At 47.2% G+C, this 17,397-nt stretch overlaps 1 protein-coding gene across 1 annotated transcript in view; it reads right to left on the bottom strand.

The window, feature by feature from the left end:
• The window catches only part of COL23A1 (collagen type XXIII alpha 1 chain), a 157,574-nt gene that overhangs the window by 10,300 nt on the left and 129,877 nt on the right, over positions 1-17,397 (bottom strand). The window contains exons 8-26 of the mRNA XM_085236426.1: positions 13,190-13,306; positions 12,713-12,748; positions 12,366-12,392; positions 11,934-11,960; positions 10,798-10,842; positions 10,147-10,209; positions 8,871-8,915; positions 8,322-8,399; positions 7,347-7,400; positions 6,557-6,601; positions 5,980-6,069; positions 5,585-5,647; positions 4,855-4,896; positions 4,199-4,225; positions 3,621-3,692; positions 3,467-3,520; positions 3,076-3,102; positions 2,526-2,579; positions 1,863-1,949 (exon numbers count right to left, since the gene is read on the bottom strand). Of these exons, the coding sequence (XP_085092552.1) occupies positions 1,863-1,949; positions 2,526-2,579; positions 3,076-3,102; positions 3,467-3,520; positions 3,621-3,692; positions 4,199-4,225; positions 4,855-4,896; positions 5,585-5,647; positions 5,980-6,069; positions 6,557-6,601; positions 7,347-7,400; positions 8,322-8,399; positions 8,871-8,915; positions 10,147-10,209; positions 10,798-10,842; positions 11,934-11,960; positions 12,366-12,392; positions 12,713-12,748; positions 13,190-13,306 (1,053 nt within the window). The remainder of the gene's footprint in view (positions 1-1,862; positions 1,950-2,525; positions 2,580-3,075; positions 3,103-3,466; positions 3,521-3,620; positions 3,693-4,198; positions 4,226-4,854; positions 4,897-5,584; positions 5,648-5,979; positions 6,070-6,556; positions 6,602-7,346; positions 7,401-8,321; positions 8,400-8,870; positions 8,916-10,146; positions 10,210-10,797; positions 10,843-11,933; positions 11,961-12,365; positions 12,393-12,712; positions 12,749-13,189; positions 13,307-17,397) is intronic.

Genomic DNA, 17,397 nt, shown 5'->3' with positions numbered 1-17,397 from the left:
AGTCACAGCACCCAGGACTGTTCACTGGGGCAGCTCAACACCCAGCTGGTGCACAAGGGGAACAGAACTGGGCCACAGGTACCCAGAGAAACAAGAACTGAGTTTTAGGATCTGCTGCTGAAAAGAGTCGAACAGTCCCCTGTGTGATCTCCCATGGCCTACCCTCCTTATTTAAAGGCAATAGGAAAAAGGCACAACCCAGTGGTGTCCTTCTCTGAGTGTCAAAGTGAAGCATCTTGTTCCAGCTCTGCTGTTTTGCATTCCTTCTCTCCTTGGTGGGATTCGTGCCTTAGGAAGGGACTTGGCCACAGCAGGACACACACAAGCCATGCAAGAAAGGGAAGAGCAGGTACTGTACCAGCGGGCAGGGCACGCTCACCCCATCCAGGCCTGGCAGACCTGGATCCCCATTGCTGCCTGTAATACTACGATCTCCCTGTTTAAGAAAAAATAATAACTGCTTGTTGAGAATGATAAAGGACATGGGATTTACTTGAACAGGCATCAGTGCCTGAGCAGAAAGGAGAAAGAATGGGCTCAGAACTTTGCGCATCCATTTCTGATGACACAGCAAATTAACAGAGTTGTTTTATGATGGGGAGTTCACAGACACACAGAGACTGTCATCTGGGAAATATCTTCTGTGCTCAAAGCACAGATTCTCATTTGAAAAAGATGAGGGTTAAATCATCCAGCATGTTGAGAGAGGAAAGGTGATCCATCAAAACCAAAATATTTGTAGCTCACATTCAATCTCCAAGCAAAATAAAGCGCAATGAACGAAGGACATTTTTGCCGGTACAGTGGAGCTCCAGGACAGCTTTGATTGCTGTAGCTGTGCTGGCGAGGTGAGAAAGCCACGCATTTGGACAAGGAATGTGTTTTCGGAGAGTTAAAGCAGATAGCTGGCACTACTAGTTAAGTGCAGCTGAACTATGATGTAATAGTCACATTTGGGCAGTTTCAATAGTTGACACAAATTATTCTTTCATTCTAAAACCGCACAGCATTTTAAGGAATGGCTATCTCTGGTTTCAGTCATTAAACGAGCAGCAGTAAGTAAAAGGAGGTACATTTTACCAGGTCAAATAACCAGGGTGAATTTCTTGCCGAGCCATATAAAAGGTTTGAAACATCCTGGAGAATCCCACCTTCCTCAGACCTGAGCATCAAGACAGGTTTTCTGGAAAGGCTGTTCGTGTACATGAAGCACAACGGTGGCTCAGGATGTGTCTGAGAAAGGACAGATCTGAGCTGCTAGCTGCTATCTCATCCTGAGAAACACGGGAGGTCTCTGATCCCAGAAGCACTTTTTGGCAGCCTTGGGGCTCATACATCACACAGCCTTGGCTGTATTAACGTGCTATCAACACCAACCTACTTCCCCACGCGGGAGAGCTAGAGTCAGCATGATCCCTGCTCAGTTTGGGGAGATGATGGGATAAAGAGCTGACCTGGCTTTCAAATCGCCTCCCATCCGCTGCACGGAGTTACTCCCCAATTGCAAATGTACTCAAAATCTAGGCAGGCAGCTTCACCAGGACACGCTATCTCCTGAAGAGCGTTACTGAAGCCCATTGTTCCTGACTGCAATAAGAAGATCCCTACACAAAGATTCTTTATTTTTACTGCTGTGGCTTGTTCCCATCTGGCCAGTGAGAAGCCCTTAAAGCGAGCACTGAACTTCCAGCAGTGCAGATAAAACAAACCATTAAGAAAAGTGAGAAAACAATAACCATCTGCTCTGATTTACTGCAAACTAAAGATCTACCAAATCCTCCCTCCCTTCCTTGGGCTGCAAAGCTGCATCCCCTTTCAGTCCTTCCAACACACACTTCAGATGAGCAAAGCAGAAGACGTACCACAGGGCAGGGTTGGTCCAGTCCGGGAGGGCCAGGTTCCCCCTTCTGCCCTTTGGCTCCTTTTCTCCCTGGTATCCCTCGCTCGCCCTGTTGCAAAAGGAAAATAGTATCAGGAACAGAGGGGTGGCTGGCAGGGGAAATGTGCCTTGTTTTTACTTTGCAGAGTTACTGCAGCGTCCCGAGTAGGGATGTTTGCACTGGTGCAACCTTAATCGGGCAATTAAATGACTGAAAGTCTTCAGTTAAAGCAGGATAGCAATAATTTAATAGGGTGGCTAAGTCACCAGTTACTGCTAGAGACTAGGTTGGTATCTGGCAGCAAGGAGTGTTGGGCAGCCCCTGCCAGCACTGCTGGAGCACCAGCTCCCAGCACGGCACCAGCCACCAGCCAGGCACCCTTTTATTTAAGGATTCCTGCAACAAAACTTGACTGGGACTCAGTTTCAAGGTCTATAAACCAAAACTACCAACCTGGAGCTGGCTAGACTGCTCCAGCTCCCCCCAATGTTTGCAGACTGCCAAGGAGGGAAGAAGCTTACAGCAGTGAACCACGAAACACTGGAGCTGGAGGGGAACCCATGCTGCAGGACATGAAAGAGCAGCCAGTCCTGCCCCAGTTTGCTCATCCCCGCCAGCACCCTTACAGCCATAACCCACACTCACCTTCTCCCCTCTTTCACTCTTCTCTCCCTTTTCTCCTCTGAGACCTGGGAAACCCTGTTATGGATTTTTTTTGGTGGGAAAAGAAAAGGGGTGTAAGCTTACTTTGTGCACATCCCAGTATCTCAAATCAACAGAAGCAACCAGCAAAGAATATGGCATTTTCTTCCTTTCTGTCTTTGTATCTCATAAATTTATTGGGAAAGCGAATGCTTTAACTATCCTGCTAATATTTCATCTATAAGAGATTTTGGGTTTCCTGAATCTGATACAAGTATTCTCAGCTGGGAGAGAAAGCCCCCACAGCACCTTCAGCTGAGCAGAGGTACCCTGTATGGTACGGTACTGCTGTGCAGTGGGAACAGCCATCCAACTGCTGCCTCGAGTTAAGCCTCTTCCTACTGACATCGTTCTATGGGTGCCCTAAGTAAGGGAGAACAGTTTATGCAGTGTTAGTTATGTATATTTGTGAGAACAGCAAGCAATCTTGATGGCCTTCACATGTGTGTGATTCACATTTCGACACATCACAATTAACTTTCTACATACTCACATCTAATCCCGGCTCTCCTGGCTTTCCCTGCAGTTGTAAAAACAAAAACAAGACACATTGGACTGATTTCAGTGCAGCAGGCAAAGATTTCCATTTGGTGACATACAAAGTTTGGTGGAGATGGTGAGGGTTGCACACCTGTCTGTGCACTCAGCATTGCCTGTCTGGGCACGACGTGCTCCCAGGTTGTTCAGGGAGCAACCAGTACCCCCAACTGCTGTCATTAAATGCTGACAGATGCTAGAAAACAGCAACTCATTGGAGCTGAGGTTCTGGAGACGAATGTTGGTAAAATGAGCAGCTTTGACCAGGAAAAAGCTTTGGCCACCAATAACCTAGCTTCTGTGGAGCTCCAGCAGGGAGAAGGAGATTTAACTACATCAATGATTACCTTTTCTCCTTTGGTACCAGGTAATCCAATGAGCCCTGGAGCACCAGGGAGACCCTTGAAGACAGTTAAAAGAAAGAAAAGAAAGCATTAGGAAAGTTGCTGTAAGGCTGGGCTCTGCCAACAGTCAGAAATGAGATGTGGGGAAACAACTCACAGCTGGGCCCGCGTCGCCGTGCTCCCCCTTCTCACCGCTGTCACCTTTTTCTCCCTTTGCACCATCCAAGCCCTGCAGAAATGAAACACTGGCATCAGCCAAGCAGCACGTGGGCCTTGGGAACAGCTTCAGGTGGGAAGTTGGTGCAAAAAAGCAGGACTGTGCTCTCAGGCAGAACAGTGCAAGCATAAAACCCGCTGCACCAACCCCAAACACAGCTGGGACACGGACACCTCCCAGCAGCTCACACCCTTGCTGCTGTTAATCTTTTCCTCTCGACCAGACCATACAAGAAATAGTTGAAAATAAAGGTTTCAGTGTGTGAGTTTGGAAACCCTGACTTCCATGTGCTGCAGGCTGACAGGACTCCATAGTGAATTTAAGATCATAAAACGTATTTGGAAGGAAGAATGGCTTATTTTCAAAAACATCAACTGCTGAACAACACAATCAAGGGATGTGTTGTCACAAACAGTGAACAAAAAAATCAGTCCCCAGAGCTGACAGTCCTTTGTGGTGCTGCAAATAACGCAGTGGCAGCCTGGAAACAGTGGGTGACATTTGATTTATTGACTTACTTTAGGCCCCTGGATTCCTGGAGGACCCTACAGGAAAGACAATGGTGCATTATAAAAGCAGAATTTAAAAACAAACCCCTACGTTTGCTTCCCAAACCGCTTCTTGCTAAAGTTACGGGCTGACAATAGCTAAATATTTCTTTTTCAAGACAGGTGGTAGTTTATTTGGTTCTCCTACGTCAAATCAGTGGGAAAGAACTGTAAAAGGCTGCGTTGCATAACACGCAACAATAAAATGCTGAAGAGTCAGCTCTGGAGGGAGAGCTGTGCAGCAGTGCAGAAACGCTGTGTGGTTGTGAAGCATTACCCTGCGTGGTCTCCCCGAGGTGCCCATAGACCAGTGAAGGTCTCCCAGCTTTCCTGACTCCCTTGGCAGCTCCTCGGCCTTTTGGAACACTGTAGGTACCAAACACCTCAGAAACCTGTACTGAAAATGACTGTGTGTATTCACATCACTGCCCACATCCTCTCCCGCTGCAATCAATGGCAAAAAAAAACTGACCCGGGCAAATCTGTGGGAATATCAACACCACCGTGGTGGGGAACCCAAATTGACAGCAGCCCAGATTAAACAGAACAAAACACCCTCTTTCCTTTCACTAATTGCATGGTAACTCCGCAGCTCTATTGTGCATGCCAGTGTCCCATCATCCTACCATGGGGCCGGGCAATCCGGGCGGTCCTGGCTCTGGGATGATCTGCATGAAGGAATTAAATGGCACATTAATGGGGCTGGGAACGGAGACACAGAGAAAGCAGGCAGCTCAGGAAAACCTCACACAGCCCACGACTGCTGTGGCCTGTCCTCTAATTTAATAGAGGTAATCCAGGTATCTGCTAACCAAAGAGGTGCCCATAGAATTTGTAGGTAAATGGATCTCAGTAAGCACACAAATCAGGTTGGCCTCAGAAATGAGAGGCGTGGGCCATGCTACTCAGTACATTTGCTAGTTGCAAAATAGATACAATGGAAAATGAGATCATTTTCCATATGGACACAAAGAAACTAGCCTTTTTGTTTCAAAAAAAAAATCAGAATTAGAGCTCATATGTCATTAATAAACACCTAAAAAAAAGTTTATGAATTTTGATACTAAGCACAAGGCGTGAAAAAAGAAAAAAACAGAAGCCCTATAAAACAGCACAAAGCACAGTATGTTTTTAATGCAAAACAAAATAGCATTCAATATCTCAATTACCAAAGCAAAGTCTGAAGTACCTATACAGTGCCTGATCATTTCCCTCATCTTCCCTAATACACAAACCCCATTTAGAGGCATCCCGAAGTTCTCATGGAGAAGGCTGTCCTGTGCTCTGCACTGATGCACACAGCAACTTCCCCTGCCCTTGCCTCATGGAAGAGGCTGTGTGGTGTCAGCGCCTTACGTGGTTGTTCTGCAAACACGGTGATCCAGTGTCTCCTTTGTCTCCTTTTGGCCCATCTGCTCCCTAAAAGATACGATATGGATTTTGCACTCAAGTGCCGCATCTCCCAAGAAGAACAAGAGAAAAATGCATTTATCTTCCCCTAAACGCCATCCTCCCTCACTCCAGCAATAGCTGCAGAACTATTTGAGAAAAGGAGGTTTTCCCCAGGCTGGAGCATGCATTTCATTTATTCTGAAATAAGCCACTATCAGCATTGTTAGTTAGAAACACTCCAACTCCCCACTTCCTCCAGCTGAAGCAGTGTAGTGTGGACAAGCCCCTGCCCAGCTCAACAAAACCCAACCACGCTCCAAGACTTGCAGGAATCAATGCACTGCAGCACACAGACATACCGGTGGACCTGATAAGCCCATTTCTCCTGTCTCTCCTTTCGGTCCTGTGATTCCTGCACTGCCTTGGTCACCCTTAGCTCCTTTGGGACCCTAGAATTTTACAGAACACAGATACGGGTGTTGAACAGAACCAACCAAATCAACAAACAACCAACCTATTTCTGTCTTTCTGCTGTTTTGCTTCCCCCCCCCTCCCCATTGCAGCGCCAACTCGTGAAAACATGTTTTAATGTTAAAACTCACACATACTGATTTTGCAGACACAGCAGAATTTTGCTTGGCCACAGCAAAGAATGCAGCAATTAGTTTTTGGAAGGTTTACGTCAGAATTTGAGAGTCTCACAACTTGTAAAAGTAGTCCATTTAACTCAGCAGATGTGGACAAGAGCAACATCTGCGTGCTCAGAGCTGAGTGTTTAACTCAGGGAGGTGCAGCATCATAGGACAAGGGGATTTAGGGGCAGGCTGATGTTGGCTTTCACAGGGGCAGCCACCACAGACACGCAGGTCACTTCTCTCTAACTCAGCTCCTGAGCCTCTCCTGCACCATTCCACCCATTCCAACCATGCTGTGTACCTTTTCTCCATCCAGTCCAGGTGGACCTGGTAGGCCCAGCTCCCCCTGAAGCAACACAAAGAAAGCAGAGACAACAGTAAATTAAATCAGTAAATAATCCCAGGAAGAAATTTTGCAAGGAAAGAAGTTACTCATTTATGGTGGCTATAGGCTAAGCAGCAGTGAGGATGACACCCAGATCTGATGGGCTTCATCAGCCCAGCACAACCTGGGCTGAGGTTGGGCAGCACCAAAATCCTGTCCTGTCCCATGTGCTGACACACACTGGTAAACAACTTAAGCTTTCTTTTAAAGAAAACTATAGCTGACAGTAAGTTACTGGTGATCAATTATGAACAAGGGCAGTGGCAGTGCTGCAGGGACACAGTAACAGTGTGCAGGCACTGCCCCAGCATGTGGTGTGGGGCAGGAGGTGGGGCTCATACTGCAACCTATGACACTCCCAAACCCAACTCAAGCATTTTCCCCCATTTTCTTCTCTCTCCTGCCCCATGCAAAGGAGCAGACCAACCAGGATTTCAGCCCTCAGGTGTAGGGCAGAGAGGGATTCCTTCCTGGGACACGTGCCTCTGTAGAAGGCCAAAGACCAAGGAAAGGAGAGCCCCTTTTGGCTGCTGTATGAAAACTTGCTTTTTCAGCTAGAGGAAGCATTAGGGAACATTTCCTTCACCATACAAGCCCCAAGCCCTGTCTTATTTTAGCAGACATTTGCCCAGTCTTATGACATGAGAGCCACTAATAAACACCCAGCTCTGTCAGCAGCACAGCCTGCAGTGGTGGTCAGCCTTACCTTGGGGCCTGGAGCGCCCTGTGGGCCCGGTGGCCCTGGCGGACCTGGTGAGCCCTAAAAAACAGCCAACAGAAGAGGCATGAGCACAACTGCTTCACCTTCCACAGAGCACACGGTGTGCTCAGTGCCAGCACAAACACACCCGTGAGCTCAGCCCCTGGCACTGAGGGTGTTGGTGGAAGGGAACACACGCCCCGAGCCATGCAGCAGGCCCACATTTGATTGTATGGTTTGCATTCTGCTGGGTACAGAGAGCACAGAACACTTTACGTTATGATGTGCAAGTCATCTCAAACAGCAAACTCACGGCCTCCCAGCTGAAAAACAACCCTGTATCACACCTTTTGCCCTTCAAACATTACCACGTTAATCACACTGGAAGCTGCGTAAAGCAATCACTTCTCCAAGCTCTCTTCCCACATATGGTAAGCGTGCAAACAGACAAGCAGAACGCCTATGGCCGAGCAGCGTGGTGTGCTCTCAGCCATGTCCACATGCACACACAGGGACGTCCTGCAGATGGACCCTGCTGCATCTGCTGGGGCCGCCCCATGAGCTCCATCCACAGCCTCCACTCACGGAGCTGCATGCCGTGCTCCTGTCAGAGCAACCCATGCAGACATCTGGCAAACGGTAATTACCACCACTTTGTGTATCCCTGCAGCCTGTTATAAAACAATTAGGATGGTTCTTAAATGTGTCTGTAATTACGTATTTGTTCTGTTCGCCTTCTTTTATCCTAACACAAGCAGCAGGGAGAGGCCTGGCAGGCACTGGGGCAGGCTAGCACCCAGGCACTGCACCCCATCCTCCCACTGCCTTCAAGGACACCCAAACAAGAGACAATTTGCAGTGAAAGCCACACACAGGGCGGAATAAACCCTGCCCTCTGGGCTGGCTCTGTGCTAAGACCTCAGGAAGTAGAAGTAGCATAAGACTTCAGCCCCTCCCTGCCACCCCCAGGAACCAGCTCACCTTGAGTGCATCCAGGATGCGGCCGTCGTAGTCGATCACCACCGTGTCACCCTGTTCCCCTTTCAGGCCAGGGGGACCCTGCAACCGAGGACAAACCTGTTTAGTTTTTGCAGCACCTGAGAAGCAGGCTGTGTGACAGCAGGGACCCAGCAACCCAGAGTCTGGGGGGGATTACCAAGGCACCAATGTAATGAGTTCCTAGATAGACAGTTGTCATCCATCCAAACCTCAAAAGCTTCCAAATGTACGTAACTGAGGGGTGCATCAAAATCATTACTTGAGTAATCCTATTCACAGCTTCTTACAACAAAGAAAAAATGATGACAGGATGGCCACGCTGATAAGAATAATCAGATTTTACTGCATTTCCCAGTGCGGTCTCCACGGGCAGTATTTGGTATTGTTTTAATATGCACCATCTGTATTTCCTAACACGGAACTGATCCTTACACTATTTGACAACACGCTAAACAGGAGGAGGTGGCGTGGGGAAGCTCGGAGCATGGTGAACACACCAAACACTACTAGGAAAATCCTGAACATCCATACCCGGGGTCCGATGGAGCCGACTCCTCCCTTCTCACCAGGTTCACCCTGAAAATGCAGATCATATTTTGTGTTTCAGAAACACCAAGGAAAATATGGAATATTTATCCTACAACTAGCTAAATGGCATGAGATGCCAGCATGCATTTTAGATTCAAAGCAAAGTATGGTGCCAACAAGGAACTGCTGCACCCAGCAAAACAACCCCCCCCAAAAACACAACAAAACAAACAAAAAGCCCAACAGATCTGACTTCAGAGCAAATGTATTTTGCACAGAATGATGCTGGAGGAGCTAGCTGGCAGCAGGAAGACATCCATCTCATGGTATCACAAGCGCTGCCTGCTGCTCCCGCCATGCCAAGCTCTGGCTCCTTGTGCTGCAGCTTCTCTGCTTGCTTTAGGCTGAATATTGCATGTGGAAAGTCTCAGCCAACATGTTTAAACCATTTCTGAGGGCGATTTTAAGGAAGAAGTCTGTGCAAATTACTTTTTATTATTATTTCTTAAATTGTGAGTTTTGAATGGCTTTAATATTCCCACTGCAGTGACCTGGAGTTCAGCTCAGGATTCAGAACTGCCCCTTCTGCCATACCCGTGGAAGTCTATTAATGAGTCATACTAAAGCCCTTGACATAGTAACAAATAATAAATATACAAACACAAGAAGTCTTCGTAGTAAAATTTCAATTCAGCAGACCCTAGGTGGAACAAATAAGCACTGCTACCATATTTTTAAAACAAAAAACGTGAGAGGGTCATCCAAGCCCACACTTCTGCATCCTACATAGTCTAGGAAGGAGTCACGGCTGCTCAATACAGAAAGACCAAGGATAGATCAGACTAAATAAGAAGCAGCTGAGGAGGAATAGCGGCTCATGAATGCTGTCCATGTTATATCATCACCACTTAACATATCAAGACTGTCTTACTACATCTCTTTGCAGTTCTGAAGATAAGTAGAACAGTAAGGCACATAAGCGCTCTCCACTTTGAAGTGACACCACAACAATCAATGCGTGAAGGTCAAAACGTGATCAGAGATTTACCTATCTGGGGAAAAAAGAGGCAATTCAACGAAAAACATTAAAGGAGATGATTTTTGGAAACTCTTACATTCATCTCCAGCTTTCATTAAGCTGCCAGAAATGGGTAAAATACTTCTCAAAATCTCCTGTTTCTTTCATATTTGGCACTTTATTTAGACACTAAAGGCTTATGACACCAACTCAGCCAAAATGCAGTGCAGCACAGTGCCTCCCCAACAGGCCGGCACTCACCTTGGGTCCTGGCGCGCCGTCCGTGCCATTCTCTCCCTTCAGACCTGTGCTTCCCTTTTCTCCCTGAAAGCAAGATCATTTAGATGAATGCTATATGGTTAGGATGCAGAATAGATTTTTCCAGGTTATAGTTTTCTTGCTTTATTGTTACTTTTATGAGTGCAAGTGAAGAAAGCTCTGTTTTTAGCCTAAAATGTATCACGTTGCCTACGTGCAAAATGGGGAACATTCAGGATTAAGGGAAGCTTTACAGGCTTAGCAGTTTGGCTGTGGGTTGTGTGTTCATCTGCAATGTTGGCTCCACAACCGCAGTCCAAAGGCTCCCAACTGAGAGCCCACTGGGTACAATGCCCCATCCCAAAGCCCAGGCCATTGCCAGCAACGCTGTTTGAATTATTTCTGCAAGTAGAGGCTCTCCACGGCAATTCTCTGCAACAGCCAACAAGTTGTAAACTCAAGGCTTTCTGGGCAGGGTGACCAAGGCAGAGGGATGAGTTACACACCTTTCTCTGTTTTTTGTTCTTTTCCCATATTCAGGCAGAATTGTATTTCTCAGCATGTCCCAACCACGCCGCAGTGCCAACAAGCAAGCCAGAGAGCAACAGGTGCTGCCAAGCACACACATTAGATAGACATAGAGAAGACACTCACCTTAAAGCCTGGAAGTCCTGGTTCCCCTGGGATGCCATCATCACCCTGGTGAAACAAAACATATCAAGTGAAACACAAAGAGCCTGTACACATGTGCCATCTGGGTTCAACTCTTCATTCATCCTCATTGACCTGAGCACAGATCTGAGCCCCACTCGGGTTTGCAGGAAGCCAGGAAAAGCCTGCAGCATGGCCTTCTGCTCCTATCCAGCTCTGTGTCAGCCTCTCTGTTCACAGGTATGGGGCATAGCCACAGAGCTATGTATTTGACCCACAAAGGGTACTGGGGAGCCTTGTTAATTTCCTACAGGCCTCCTGCAAACTATCGCTCATTCTCATGGACTTCACTGTGACCACTAGCACCAGGAGAAGATTTTCTGGGGCTCATGTGTCATGCTTTGTTCTTTTCCTGAAGTAATACTGCCTTGTAGATTCTTAAGAGGTTAATTTTGCTGGGCAGTTACCAGAACTTTACACAAATTGTCATCTGAAAAATGCACATGGCCATGTCTGTTTTGGGGCAAAACAACCAGAGGGAACGGCTGGGCCCTGTCAGCACTTTGGTTTTGGATGAAGGTAGTGATTTATTCACTTCTTGACAGGGCCAACAACAGAAAACTTGGACACGTGCATCTCCCAGTCTTTGACACCCAACCCAAACAGAGCATCTGTCCTTCTGAGTGTGGGAAATTCCTCTCCTACCCCTGAGAATTGACCACACTGAGACTGTGTGTGGCCATGCCTTTCCCTGGGCTCTCCCAGGAAAAGAGCCCACCACAGGGCCTTTTGGGAGATAACATCCTCCGAACGCTTCTCAGTCAAGCTCGAATTATTTGAGCAAAAGGACTCAGACCTACTGCTTTGTTTTGGCATTCAGTATTTCATTCTTTTTGTCTACGGGGCAGATGTGATTGCAGCTTCTGGCCTGTTTGCTGTAATGAAAGCCATGCTCTTACATGGCAGCATCTGCGCTTTGGGGTTGTGCAGTCGCAGCTCTTCATGGAGCACACTGGAGGGACCCTGGGGAACAGCACTGGGGTGCTACATGCAGCCAGCACTGCAGCTTCTCCATCACCCTCTGGAAGCGGTTTCCCTAGTCTAGCACTCAGCAAAGTAAAGCAAAATCACTGTTTTACCTTCTTTCCTTGCATGCCGGGCTCGCCCTTCAAAAGCAATAAACACAGAGGAGAAAGAATAGGAAAAAAGAAAATAAGGCCAATTGCACCAATACTCAAAATTCACTGTCAAGTTCAAATAATTTGTTGCTTGTGTTGGTCAACTCTATCCCCTTAAAACGGAAGAAAGCACGTTCCTACAGCATGCTGACTTCTACCTCCCACAGCTCCTATCCCACCCCATTTCAAGGTTTTACCAGGGGCAGGGGCTGTGCTTTTTGTGTAGGTTGCACACTCAGACAACTTCAAGTCAATGGTTAATTCAGTAGTGCAGAAATTCAGTATGTGATCAATATAGATGAGAACAATTCCACCGTGAAATATGCATGTTCATTTCTACTCCTCCTCTACAGAAATATGTCAAGAATTCTTGTTAAAATGCTTATCACTCACCTTTGGCCCCAGGGGTCCCCTGGCACCCTATGGAATGAAAAATCAGTTTGTTATACTTATTTGACAATAGAGCAAAACAGAATACAGACATGTCCAGGAATATTTTCATCCCCATGAAAAAAAATGATGCAGATGCCAGCTTTTCATCTTCCCTTATAAATAGAACCATGCTCCCAGCAACAACTAGTAAATAGATATACATATATATTATTACTTATGCATTCTATGCATTATAATGTTTGGCATCAATACACAAAGAAATGAAAGCACCCAGTGCAGAGCAAGCAGCACATGAAGCAAGGGATGTCCTGGGCAGCGCAATAGGAACACCTTTGTGCAATACTAACCACAAGGCCGTCGTCCCCTGGCTCGCCTTTAAGACCCTACAAAAAAAAAACAGAAACAAAAGAAACAACACCTGGAAGTATCTGTCATTCATTCCTCATTCTCAACACTCAGTGATCAGGCCATCCAACAGCACTGTGTTTCAGCTTATTTCTTTAATAAAAGTATTGCCAGTGATCTGGGGATTTGCCACAGGTCTTCTGATGCCTACATATCACTGAGGAGATCCCTTTTGGGCTCTCTGCATTACAGCTGGTGGCCATAAAAACATGCTCCGGGTCCAGGTCTTTGCTCCAGAGCTGAAGATGGAAACCTCCCTCTGCTTCCTCACCCCAAGACCCAAAGCTCTGCAATGCAAGCAGCCACCAGCACTGGGGACACAGCATTTGGGATGGGGAAGGGGATGCCCTTAATTCTCCGCTCCCTCGCTGGGCCGGGGACAACACAGTATGTGCCCACTGCACATCTCTGGTCCTTACAGGGGGGCCTTGAGGTCCTCTTGGGCCATCCTTTCCTGTGTCACCAGGAGGCCCCCGGGCACCTGGGGGTCCTGGCGGACCAGGGGGGCCAGTGGCTCCATCTCGACCTTGATCGCCCTGGAAGAAGTTCACACAGACATGGTGAGATGAAGCAGCAAGCACAGCAGCTTGGTATTGACCAGAGGTTGCCCACAACACATGCATTGCATCCCCAGGCCATGGGCAACTTGATCTCTACCATGTTAGAATGAGGGTAGTATGGTTGGGTTGTGGTTGGACTCTATGATCTTTGAAGTCTTTTCCAACCTGAGCGATTCTATGATTCTATGATCCCGGGGGGGTTAATTGCAGCAGCCAATTGGGAAGGCTTGGAGCAAGCTCAGAGCTGCTCCAAGACCTTTGAGTCTAGTTCCTCAAATGGGATTTTGCTCAATGCCTTCCAACACTTGATTTCATCTCATTAAGCCTTTCCCCAGTGACCATCTACATAGAATCCACCAATTCAACATACCCAGAAACAAATGAAACCCAACAACATGCTGGCGTGGAGCATGCACACAAGTCCAGACCTTAGCAGACCACACCAAAAAAAATTCCCCCCAAAGCAGTTCTTAATAGTAGACTTTAAATACAGCCAAAGTCCTATATTAACATCCAGCTCAGCTGACATCCTACTGGGATGCAAGGGAAGAAAGCAGCCACTGCCTCTCCTTGTGATTGCAAAGGTTCAGTACATGCTGTGCGAGGGGAGCACTGCAACCCGCCGCCGGCCACCGCGGTTCCAACATGTGGCTACACAATGGAAATCCTCATGGAAAGGCTGTGCCATAAATCTTTTAGCAACATCTGGATGGGTTACCAGCGAGGCACTAACAGGACTGTATTTAATGTGGTCCACCCTCAAATCACGGGCAAGTGTGGGATTTTCAGAAGTCCTTAAGAGACTCAGCAGCACAAACCCCGCTGCCTTTCAACGAAATCTGCGCTCCTAAATCACTCGCATGATTTTTAAAGATCCTATCTGCTAATCCTGAACGCTGCATCAAATTACGACAAGAGTCTCCCACTGAATTTTGCCTAATTAAAAAGTCACATTTAGAGCATGGGGATTTAGACAATTGCATTTTAGTGCATTCTACTTTGATACCAGCACTGTCCATACACCCTACGAACGTTTATAGGACTTGCTGCATGATCTCCGCTTCCCATGAAGGACCAAATGCCGAAACACCATCACTTTTATGTTTCCTTGCTTCGTCAAAACTCCCCCTGAATTCTAACAGGGCTCATCCTGGCTGCTCCCTGCAGGCACCTCTAAGTGCCCCATGGCAGTGACAATTCCAAACAGCACCAGTGCGCCATCGGCCAGAACGGGGGAACAAAAGCAGCTCAAACAAACACAGCAAACCAGAGGCAGCAGATTTGATACGTCTACCTTGAGCACCCGGCGGCTAAAGACCAGCTGATCGTTAGCCAGAAATCCGTGATTGAGGCGAGGGAAAACCATCTAGCAAAGTGCAGGGGAAGGAGGAAGAGGAAAGAGCAAGAATTTAGGATGCAAGCACAGCACAGAGCAAGTTTGAAAGGCCATAAAATGCATAACAACTTCTCTTCAATGATTAATTGATATAAGAGGGGTAGGTCTAGACAGACAACCGGTGGCTTTAACATTCTGGGTGCACTGGAGGCTCAGTAAGTAGACACAGCAAAACAAATCTCCTTTCATGAGCTTACTGCACAATAGGACATTCAGGGCTGCTGGGTATGGATGATTCTCTACTGCAGGACCTTTCTTCGGAATGCAGAGCATTTTCCAGTAAAAACCACATGGGATATATCCCAGCATTTCTCCCGAGACCAAATGTTGTCTTTTTTTTCGGGCTAAAATGAATACTGATATATTTACCAGCCTGCAAAACACTGATAAATCTCTGATTTACATGATGCAAAAACAGTGTATTCAGATCATGTCAGTAGTCATTGCTATTGTCTTTCAGCCTTCCCACTTATCTAGAGAGAAGCAGTAGGTTTCCTTTCTCAAGCTGTTTTTGCTTGCTCCCTTTTCCACCATCCAGCCCGGGGTCCATCCATCAGAAGACTGCAAGAGGAGAGACCGAGGGATGAAGCATGTCCTCCAGGAAGGAGGATTTTCACTTTGCAGAGAGAGGCTTTAGCTCAGCCCTCACTCAAATACAGCCATTCTGGAAAGAAATAATGTCCAAATCCTAAAGGGTGAAACTGAAATGAAACACATCCACGTTAATGGTGTCACAGAGCCCTTGCACATTTTATTATAAATGATCCCTGCTAAGGATGGTGATTGCCCCATCCAATGCAGAGATGTCATCTCTGGCTCAGCAAACATCTGGACTACAGAGAGGCGGGTGCCAGGGGAGCACACAGGAAGCCAGAGCTGCCCCACACTGCACTGGCCCTGAGGCATTTGGGCTGTTGGATCTGACCCTGTGCAGCAATGTGGGCTCAGAGAAAAGAAACCATGAACACTGACATTTGTCAGCTTCAGAGTGTGTGATTTAGCTATTTCAACATCATGATTCAAAATAAGTCAATACTATAAAGATCTGTACATTTCCACAATGACTGTCACGGTGAGCCCCGCAGGACACTCCACTCAGCCCTGCTGAGCTCTTAACCTGCAATTTGAGCTCAGCAAGCATCTTTCTTTTTGCATAAAGAGAGAAAAAGGCCCTTTTCACTTGCTGAGTCCACAGCTGTTCAGCTGCACCAGGCTTAACTCTGCAACAGCTCAGAAGCTGATGCTGCTGGGACAGTCCCTAGCCATTAAGCAGGAGAGCACCTCATGGGCTACGGAGCACGGGATCTTTTCTCTGCAACAGGAGGCAGAGGCACTGGGAAACAAAGCCAGAGAGCCAACAGCCTCAGGTCACCCTTGCCAGGCACCTGGACACCGGATAAAACCTGGTGATGCCGCACTGCCGTTGTCCCCAAGCTGCCTCATCTCAGCAATAAAATGCCTGAGACATTTTGGCAAGGCTCACAATCCTTCCTCTTCCTTCATCTGACCTCCTCCAGTGACTCCCACATGTGGTGCCTGTCAGATACTTGGGATTCTTTAAGACACATGAGGACAAGCTGGTGTTGAAGCCCCTCTCCTCCCCTCGAGAGCCAATCTGGCACCACTGCCACATGCACAACCCAGATGTGCAAAGTTCATCAAATCCCATCATTTGTCCAAACATCTGCATTGTCAGTGAGAACAGGATCAACTAAGCCAGGGTAATAAATCCAGAGCGGCCAGCCTGTAGGGAGCTGGCCTGGATTTTGAAGCTGTTTAGAGGTGTAAGGAAGTGTTTAAGAGAGAAACCAGCATGAATCGCAGGGCACAGAGGTCCCAGCCCTGACAGCATCCTGCTTTGGCTCCTTCTTTCCTCGCCAAAACAGAGAGGACATGTGCTCTTACTTTTTCCCCATCCCAGGGGCATTGCACCAGTGCTGGGTATGTTTGTTCCGCGCCTGGCTAGACACAGCCCCACAGTGCCCTTTGCAGGCCCTCAAATGCTCAGTTTTGCCATTGGGTTTTGCCTGGGACAGCCCAACAGGAACTGCTGCCTCCAAAAATCACCCCCCAGTATCCACACGAGCCACACTCATGTGTGTGATAACCACATATCCATGCTGCTGGCAGGTATTAATCAGGGACAGATATAACAGCAGACACCAACACGTCCAGTAGCTGTTCCCCAATATCCTCATCTCACCTCCATCGCATGTAGTCCCTCCAAAACCAACCCAAGTGCTATTTTCTTTTAATCTGTCATTCCTGGTGATAACATAATTGTGTTCAGTGACACACACTCTCCCAACCCCACCTCCCATAGACACATTTGTGAGCACACAGTGCTGGATACAGCCAGAGTTATTTATCTTCCTGTTGATGTGATGACTTGCTGTGACATCTTTCAAAATCAGCTCAACAAAGCTACCACCAAAACTCGAGGAAGAAGATAGATTAAACTACGAAATAAAAAATAATCTGGGCCAGATGGTATCAATGAGTTTCATATCCAACCCAGTCCTGAAAGCTGGAGATAGAACAGCAGTGATTTTCACAGCCAGGCACTGGTTGGTAGATCTACTTGGTCCAGCCTTTTTCTTATTCTTGTGTAAAAGGATGTGAATATGTATGTATATAATATATATATATATAAATAAAAACAAAATGACAC

The sequence above is a fragment of the Meleagris gallopavo genome, chromosome 15 (assembly GCF_905368555.1).
Source record: "Meleagris gallopavo chromosome 15, MGAL_WU_HG_1.1, whole genome shotgun sequence".
In the NCBI taxonomy this organism is placed as follows: Eukaryota; Metazoa; Chordata; class Aves; order Galliformes; family Phasianidae; genus Meleagris; species Meleagris gallopavo.
This window is presented reverse-complemented; position numbering and strand designations above follow the sequence as displayed.